Below are 9,874 nucleotides of genomic sequence, written 5' to 3'. Positions count from 1 at the left end.
AGAGATAGCTGATAGAAATAACAGCTTTCCTATTCTTCCTTCTTTACTGTGGGATTATTCGCGATTGACGACAGCGATACTACTGACATGAGCACACATACAAAACTTCTTATTGTCAGCAAGCCGCAATATGTAACTATGTATGTACTTATTAATAGTTGCACTCAATTTTTATGCGCTTTACCTAATCTATGTGTGTTTTCCTGTATATCGACTACTTGATAAGAAAGCCGGCGGATACTTGTTCAATATTTTGAGACCATGACTGAGGGGCGATACGCCTGTTGCAGCTCTTTGCGAAGCAAAATATAATATTATAATACAATAGTCGCCGGGTGCGTACGTGACAACGGCCGCGTGGCAAGAAACCGAGGCGGGGGGAGTAGAGCCGGTTTATTTTGCTGCGTGCGCATTGACTAGTGTTGAAAAGTGTCGAAACCACAAATTTTTTTAATTCACTTTGTGAAAAATGTTTGATGCAAAATTATTGTCCATACGTTACGTTACACTATCAACTACCTTAATTCACGCTTTTGGCAGACATAATGAATGGACCGATTTCTAATTTTCAAGTCCGTTTTATGTTTTCATTTTCTTACATTCTCTTGTTGTATTTTAGTTCATTTAAGATATCAGGGGTTTTTTTAATTGTTTATGACAGAAATATATTTTTTCATAAGTAACTGGAATTCATAAATGAAATACTTTTGATCCACAAATGAATTGTTTTAAAACAATCGTTATATTCTTGGATTTATCAAATATGTAAGAAATTTAAAATTATTAGTAAAATAGTGTTTAAATCAGCTATCGATAACAAATGTAAACATTATAGACAGCACTATGCTGGAACTGGTAAGAAGGCGAAGCAAAACACAAACAAAGATCAGTCGGTCATAAATACTCACAGTAAACGGACGCTACGAAGTATAGTTGGATAAAAATAAAAGTTTATTGAATTAAATACCATCAAATATTTTTTTTTAAAGAAACTTTAAGAGAAGACAGATTCTAGTTTATAACGTATTGAAGTACTACAAAAATGTTCTCGACAAAGAAAAGCTTAGAAAAGTTTATGCACGCCTACAAAAATGAAGTACGCCGGCACATCAGCAAGACAACTAGCGTCACCAATTCTGATGCCATGGCCCCGAGGCTGGACCAGTCGGCGAGCAAGTCACCACAGGCTGAGGAAACCGGACCGAAGAGACTGCTGAAGCTGCAAAAATATCACAGGTCAGTGAACTCGAATGAACTCAACTAACACAGTTTGCGTAATGAACGAAGCCGTACACAACATAACAGTATACACTTCGTAACTTATCTCACCGTAATTACTTAAACCAATAATCTAAACAGATATCCTAAGAATGCACACATTTTTTATCCATTTAAAAATAGCTAATTTAGATAAATTATTTCTGGTAGAATTTTGAGTTTCAACATGCACCCGCATCGGGTGCAAGCGTTGACCGTGTTAAAAATAAACATACCTAGTTAGAGACAGTTTATTTACAAACAAGAGTGTTAAAGTAAGACAAAATACGCCAGCCATATAGTTACAATACTACTGAGAATGGACTAATTTGAATGAATTGAAATAAACGCACTTATTAGGACTAAAAAGCGAGTTCAAGGGTGACCTAATTTTATATAGTAAGTAAAGTATAAAAAATTATACAACCACACTTTTTTCTGTAAGAATAAGATAATTTTTGGACACACGAATACCGCTGTTTATAAATCACCGCCGTATGTATCAAACAAAGAAATTATAATTTTAATAAATTACATCTTGAAAACAATTCTGAAACGTATTTACCATCATTAATTTTTAGTATTTTCGCTTCAATAAAATAGTAATTGTTTGATGCATTCGACTGTAATTGGTAAAGTGCTTTGCCAAACGGTAACTTTTTTTATCCCTAGATTCCTGTCGACCCTGACTCCTCAGGAAATGCCGATGGCTACCCGAGGACTGGCCGTTTCCAAGGACCAGTCCCGGGAGTTCATGGCTGTCTTTCCGGACATCGTCAGGGATCTCACTGAGACTGGCAAGCACATTGATGTTCCGGAAGCCAGCAAATGGTTGGCTAAGGTACGTTGTGTTGCTAATGTCAGTCGTAAGTGAAGTGTTTATTTTTTGTAACGATGCAAAAACTAGATAACAAAAAGCACTATATAATACTCTGTTAATAAAAAATGAAATGACATTCATTGCCTGCCTGCTCTATACCTGGACTTTGGAACTTGCTTGCAGAAACACATTTTTTGCAACGTGCTATGAATGGTTAAAATGTTCTTTCTTTGTATTCAAATGATACGTTTTTTTTGCGTATTTATCGTGTACATGTGTAGGATATTGTAGGTTTACAAATGATTATCAAATTTAATTTAATTTGATGAAACTTGCAGGTGAAACTAATTACATAATTATCAATTATTTTCGTGGAATTTTCAATTATTTAAAAATTAGATTATAACGTGTATTTACATATTTTCAATAACATGAAATCAATTACAACTAATAATGAAGTAATGAATTGTTAATGCAATTTTAATTTAATATTATGTGCTGTGTTGTCTCAAAAATTGTTTTAACATATTATATCAATACAGAAACTGCGTCGCTTATATGAAGCCGACTCTGTTATTTGTTTTGACGGCTAACACACCCGATGATATCACTCCGATCCGTATAACGTTCTTATTAAGTCAAACATAAAAACCTCCTTAGCCTTGCTTTGTTCAAAGCAAGTTGATAATGTGAATAATTTTGTTGCAGCTGTTGCAATATAATGTACCAAACGGTAAGAAGAATAGGGGACTGGCCACGATCCTAGCTTACAAAATGCTTGAGAAGAAAGAAAATTTAACGCCAGAGAACATTCTGCTTGCAAACGTTATGGGATGGTGCGTCGAAATGGTAAGATTATAAATACAGCTAATTACCTTACTGTCGACGCCGCAACGTAGCCAAACTAATATCTATTTATGCAAAGAGCATAAAACTATCATTTTTTATTTATTGCTTAGATGGGTGTACGAGCTCACAGCTCACCTGGTGTTAAGTAGTTACTGGAGCCCATAGACATCTACAACGTAAATGCGCCACCCACCCTGAGATATAAGTTCTAAGGTCTCAGTATAGTTACAACGGCTGCTCTACCCTTCAGACCGAAACGCATTACTGCTTCACGACAGAAATAGGCAGGGCGGTGGTACCTACCCGCGCGGACTCACAAGAGGTCCTACCACCAGTATTCTTTTGTTTTTTAATTAAAATTAGTCTATTAGCTTGTCGTTCGGAATGATCAAAATTTTGTAATCTTGTTATATTTACTATATGAAACTCGGTCACCGGACTCGCTAAATGTATGGAGAATATAAATTCTTTGAAGCTACTCGTGTGCCATGCCTTGTCTTACCTTGAAAACAATTATGTAGGCACTTATTGTCATGTTATATAATACATTGTGATGTTTCATTAAAATACGTTTAGTACTGTTTGCGTGAAAGAGTAAACAAACATACATCCACACAAATATTTATAATATTAGTACGATTTTGTTTGTTTGTTGTTTAATATTTAGAACACGTGGATTATGAAAATTATAGAAAGAACCTGTTCAATAATAATGCGCTCAATAAAACAATGCTTCCATTGAATCCATTGAATAAATTAAGTTCCATGTCACGTGGAAGCCACATACGTCTGAGGCTGCTCCAAAATATAAAATCTCAAACAAGTTTACAGACCAACTCTCTATTTAGTTCCACGTTCTATGACAGCTTGTTCTGATATTAGCTTTACATATTACATAAACCCGTTTTTTTTTATCTATTATACATGTAAAATGTTGTAAAATTAACGTAAAAGTAAGACCGGATTAGGATATAAAAAATTAATATGGAAACAAAATTCTAAAACAAAACTCAGCTACGCAACGTGCATTTTTGTGATTAATGTTTATCCTTCTGTATAATTTAACATGCTTCACAAAACTTGTTCATGTATTATCGCTATTTTATAGTGTCCTAATAATAATTACAACACCGTGATATCTGGTATTAAACAAGCGTAACTTATGATATTATATTATTTAGAAAACTTACGATACGATACGTAAATTTTGATATTATAATATTCATAGGATATTCTAATGTTTATAGAAAAAAACCCTATATTTTTTCTCCATACATATTATAATATCATAAGGAACGAAGCGTAAAGAACATTATGAGCGTTCTTAAGGTACTTACAAATCAAACGAATTCTAAAATATGTTTGAAGAATTAAACAATGGTGGTAGGTGTTTTTGCATTTAACTCAAAAACACTGATAAGCAGTTACATTTAAATTCAAAGCTAGCTACAGTCACAGCAATATCAAGGAAATGCCGTGGCCTTGATTTCATCCATATTAAAGCTGATATGTAAATATGCGTAAAGCTTCAAAATACATATTTTTTATTTAGTTGGAATTTAAATTTGAAGTACACCATTGAAAAAACATTAATTTACTTGTATTTTAGTAGTTCATCGATTTTCTATTCAATAATAATAATAATATTCAACTAGCTGACCCGGCAGACTTCGTAGTGCCTCAATCGATAAATAAAAGACCTAAACTTTTATATAAAATAAACTTAAAACAAACAAAAGGAATCCGTCCGACGGGGGACACATCAAAGGAAAAACAAAATTGTTTATGTATATTGTATTGTTTATGTAAATTTATTTAATTCCGAGCATTTCCATATTTATCTACCTTTCAAACCTTCTCTGGACTTCCACAAATAATTCAAGACCAAAATTAGGCAAATCGGTCCAGCCGTTCTCGAGTTTTAGCGAGACTAACGAACAACAATTATTTTTTTATATATATATAGATTTATCAGTAGTCCATCACCACGAAAACTGTAAATCATTTGAAACGTCGGAAATAACGAGAATAAAAAAGGCGAGATTAAACCGTAAAAGTCTTTTTAATTATTAATTTAGCAATTTCAGAGCATGCCTTATATGCGGTTAGTTTTAAGTAGCGCGTTATAAAACTACAATCAGTATCTATAGTCTATTTCATAGATATAGTACACTCAACCCAAATACCCAGTGAAATACCAAAATAATCAGTCTTGATAAATATTTACGTCACTATTTAATTTTGTCGTTACGCGTTGTTGTCAAGCTCAATATTCGTGGTTTAATCAAATTGGTATCGTCGTAATTAGTTATTAAAAACCAATTCAGGATAAGAACGGACGCGATCGTTAGATACATGTACAATCAATTACATACTTGTTATTTCATTCATGATATTCATTAGAAAGTCCTTTTAAAGATTTATTTCCTTTTCATTTATACGCAATTGCTTTTTTTCATTAATAATTTCTGGAAAATGCAATTTAAAATAATTACTACACAATCTATTTAATTACTTCCGAAGGCAGCGAAGGATCGACCCACTTTATTGATCACCGTCACTCATGGACATTAGTTACACTTGGAGCATAGCCCTCTGCCTGTATCGCAGTGCTCCTTTGAAACCACATTGGAAAAAGGAAATGTCATAGTGTACAATTCAAACGGCACGGGAGCTATATATATTTTTTTATAGCTTTGATGGATGGACGAACTCACAGGCGACATGGTGTTAAGTGGTTACTGGAGTCCATAGACATCTACACGGTAAATGCGCCACCCACCTTGAGATATAAGTTCTAAGGTCTCAGTCCAGTTACAACGGCCACCTCACCCTTCAAACCGAAACGCATTACTGCTTCACGGCAGAAATAATTCATTACAAAGATAGATAGTGCGATGAAGAAATGATCTCTTAAAACGCACAGTGGGTGACAATAGTACCAGCTAGTATAGGTGCTTTCTGCTCCATGAGCTTTTATACCGGTCATCTTAACTATTACGGACACTTCGAGATCATAATTGCTATGCATACGTAATTTACAGTGATGGATTTAGGCTTGAAGCTGCTCTAGGCCAGGTTATCGCGCCGCTCTTAATGTTAGATTTTTATTTTTATTTTGAGGCAATATTTTTATTTTAAATTTAAAATAACTTTATATTTTTTTTATAAAAATTAATCTGAACTAATTTTCAAAGGAGTTTTTACTTTTTTTTCGTCTCTGAAATTCTGGCATTTCAAAAATTTTTGGCGCGCCTCATATCGTGCCGCCCTAGGCCCAGAGCTCACGGGCCTAAGCGTAAATCCATCACTGGTAATTTATAACATTAGAAAAAGGAGTAGTACGTGCTTAAAGGGCAAAATGAAGGCTTAAGGCATGACTAAATTAAGAGTGTATTTTCTTTCAGTTCCACACCCACCAACTTCTACTGAACGACATCATGGAAGGTACCACGATGCGTCGCGGCGTTCCGTGCTGGCACCGACGGCCCGACGTCGGTCTAAACGGCATCAACGACGCTGCCCTGATCCAATCCGCAATGTATACCAGTCTGAAGCGGCACTTCAACTCCAAGCCATATTACAATTACGTACTTGAAACCTTCAATGAGGTTAGACTGGAAATTATAATTGAATATATATGTTTTATTCTGCACAGTATTAAGTTATATAGATTAACTAACCGTACTCGCCCGCTTCGCTGGGCATTTAAAATTAACATTTTTATTTATTGTCATTATTATTAGGGAGTCCAACACTCATATAAATATAAGCCTATCCATTAAGTACATGCATTTTCTACATGGATACCAAGTTTCAAGTCAATCGGATGCATGGTTCACTAGTTATATCGGAACATCCTTAAAAACCACTGTAGATATATATATTAGTATAGATAGGTTAAAACAAGGTATTTTACTTTTTTGTTTATCTTTTGAAGACATCGTGTCGGAATCGTCAGAAGCAACCATCGGGAAGTGGTTAACGGAATTAGCAAAAATCTCCAAAATACATGTCGTTTTTTTTAACATATAGAAATGTGTATAAATATTTTAGCTTCCAGGGAACTGAATTCCGAACAGAATCTATTTTCAATTACCACTAATCGATTATATTATTAATTATAGGTACATTATGTCATGTACGCATTTATCTTTGAAATGTTTATCAAAACTTTCTGTTTTGTTTTTCATTTTAAAGATATCGCCTTGAATCGACCTCGATACGATAACATAAATATTTGTAGCCTAATTACACTGAGGCTTAACGAACTATTTGCCTGATCTCATTAATACGTGTAATAATATTACGCACATTTTGAAATACTTCAATTTAAAATACGATTTTCAGTTAACACTAGTTCGGTATTTAATATCCATTGATTGACTATTTATAAACTGACTTTAAAATTAACTATGTTGTTTATGGATGGAGGTCCGTACTGTGATTTCGATAGATAGGTCAACGGTGCTAATTTGGATCATCCGCTATACAAAACAAACGAGACTTCGGCTTCGTGTCTCGGATGGGCAATGGCAATAACTAGGTCATACCCACATTTATTTATTTTTGGTAAGGAGGAAATCGCCGGACTCCCTCTACTGGGGATGGCGGGCGGGGTATGTCGGAGTCAAACTGACTAAAACCTCCTTTTGCTCAACAATCAACGGTCGAACCTCGCATGAGACAGAACTCATGAAAAGGGGCAAAGGGGGCAAAGTGAAGCATTTAGTGCGGAGCACATTTCTCCCATCACCTTCCCCCTCAGGTCATACTCATAGAGTCCGTTACAGTCTTTATAAAATAAACTTAAGAAAAATCAATATATATTTCGTATTGCTCACAGATGCTGATGAAATGTTCAATGGGTCACTACGTTCAAAAATTAATGTTGAAAACCGATAAGCCAGACTTATCTCTGTTCACAATGGAGAAATACGAAGCGATCACTAAATACAAGACTTCTTATTACACATTCCAAATGCCCGTCTCGTTGGCATTGCTAATGACCGGCATCGACGATCCAGAGACCCACAGACAAGCTAAAACTATTCTGCTGAAGATGGGAGAGTTCTTCCAAATTCAAGTAAGATTCTATAATAAATTTACCTTATTTGACATCACGCATCACGTTTAAAATGTGATAAAATAATTTATTTAGAGTTCTAAAATATGAATTACGTACTACCATTTTAATTGTATTGCCGTCGGTGCACGATTCGTCATTAAAATGTGCTGTAACTTATTTTCATTTCATAGGATGATTTTCTGGACTGCTTCGGGGACCCCACGGTGACCGAAAAGTACGGTACCGACATTCAAGATGGAAAATGCACTTGGCTGGCAGTCGTTGCACTGCAGAGGGCAACTCCTGCCCAAAAACAAATCATGGAAGACAATTACGGAGTCAATAAACCTGAAGCTATCGCCAGGATTAAAGATCTCTATGAAGAACTTCAGCTACCTCATACGTACTCGGTCTTCGAAGAAACTACCTACGATCTCCTCAGAACGCAGATCCAGCAAGTCACAAGGGGACTACCTCACGAATTGTTCTTCAAAATCTTAGACAACATCTTCAGGCGAAGCGTTTAAATGTTGTGACTATATAACGCATATGTATATTAGAAATTAAAACTAGTCTATATCTAGATGTACCAATTATTGATAAGGATAAGTTTAATAAAAATGTAGATGACGATCTCAAACTCTTTGCAGATTATTGTATGTTTTGGCACCGGCGCTAGATTTGATGAAAGCGCAAGAAAAAAAATTGTAATCAAAATCAAGAAACGAGTGATTTATCGAAATTGTTCTCGAAATATTAGCTTAGACATTATATGATCGTTGGTAGTATTAGAAATGTAATGTATAAATCAATGCACCTGATTGTAGCGATTGATTGTAGTTAAAACTGTTATTTGCTAAAACAATAGTTTAACTGTTCGTTGTATTATAGTTTTCGTTATTTAAAATGTTCATCTTCAAAGCACACAATTCGAAAAACTGCAAATTAGTGTAAGCATTTATATTAACTAGATTAAGTACTATTGATAATAAAACAAACAATTACATTAAAATGTGACTATTTTTTAATTGAAAACCTGCAGAATCGTTGTGTTTCGAATTCGGCTGATACCAAAAAGCGACATAAAAAAGAAACAATTATCAATATGGTAAATGTATCATGCGAATGCGATGGCGATGATGTGAGGAATGAAATCGAAAGTTTTGGAGGTTTATCTTCTATCGAGTTTCAATTTCATATGTTCTTATGACATATCATCAAACTATTAAGGTTGTCTAAATTAGTCCTAGATGCTGCTCCTCTTTCCAGGATTACCTGATCACGCTCGACCTCCCTAAATTTTTTTCCGTCCACCTAAGTAGAGTCCAGATAATTATTAGGAACTATAACGAATTGAATTTCACAGCAAAATAGCTGTTATCGTACCTTCAATGAATGCCCAGAATATATTATATCATACAGTTTATGTATGTAATGTACAATTAATTACTCTCCTTACAGATTAATAGGGAAAAGTGAGATGCTGCGGCGACCCCGCATGACAAAGGAAATCAGGGTAAAATAAAAAAGAATACGTACCTAAATAAGTGAGCAAAAGTTAAAGAAAATTAACCATTAGCAATCTATTTATGCATTTAGCTGTCTATCTGAGGAAATAAAATTTATCGTCATTGCCAAAGACTTTTTTACGATATGCCGAACAAAAATTTTTATTGTTTCCTACATATGGCCTCAACTATTAATTGAATCCTTGCCACGAAACCTTACATAGAGAAACATCCTCGTCTTAATGAACTAATTGCATTATCGTCCACGGCCCACCTGATGTTAGGTAATTAATTATCTGAATTCATAAGCATGGGTATCCCGACATTTTGAGACATGAAGTCGATGTTTTAACTACAGCACCACCCTTATAC

At 34.6% G+C, this 9,874-nt stretch overlaps 1 protein-coding gene across 1 annotated transcript; it reads left to right on the top strand.

Annotated features, from left to right (window-relative positions):
• Positions 1 to 427: 427 nt before the first annotated feature.
• Fps (farnesyl pyrophosphate syntase) lies at positions 428 to 9,006 on the top strand. Its single transcript, XM_028172611.2, has 6 exons — positions 428 to 1,236; positions 1,930 to 2,098; positions 2,786 to 2,926; positions 6,334 to 6,537; positions 7,773 to 8,012; positions 8,186 to 9,006. The coding sequence occupies exons 1-6, from the start codon at positions 1,043 to 1,045 to the stop codon at positions 8,519 to 8,521; spliced, it is 1,284 nt and encodes a 427-aa protein (XP_028028412.2). The 5' UTR covers positions 428 to 1,042; the 3' UTR covers positions 8,522 to 9,006.
• Positions 9,007 to 9,874: the final 868 nt, after the last annotated feature.

The sequence above is a fragment of the Bombyx mandarina genome, chromosome 19, assembly GCF_030267445.1.
Source record: "Bombyx mandarina strain Sakado chromosome 19, ASM3026744v2".
In the NCBI taxonomy this organism is placed as follows: domain Eukaryota; kingdom Metazoa; phylum Arthropoda; class Insecta; order Lepidoptera; family Bombycidae; genus Bombyx; species Bombyx mandarina.
Note: the sequence above shows the minus strand (reverse complement) of the source record. Positions and strands in the feature narration are given on the sequence as shown.

What these genes read in the sequence shown, in the direction of transcription:
- Fps (XM_028172611.2), top strand. Translation starts at nt 1,043, where the DNA reads ATGTTCTCGACAAAGAAAAGCTTAGAAAAGTTTATGCACGCCTACAAA. An exon ending in CCAGCAAATGGTTGGCTAAG is followed by an intron (nt 2,099 to 2,785) that starts GTACGTTGTGTT and finishes ATTTTGTTGCAG; the next exon opens with CTGTTGCAATATAATGTACC. An exon ending in TGGGATGGTGCGTCGAAATG is followed by an intron (nt 2,927 to 6,333) that starts GTAAGATTATAA and finishes ATTTTCTTTCAG; the next exon opens with TTCCACACCCACCAACTTCT.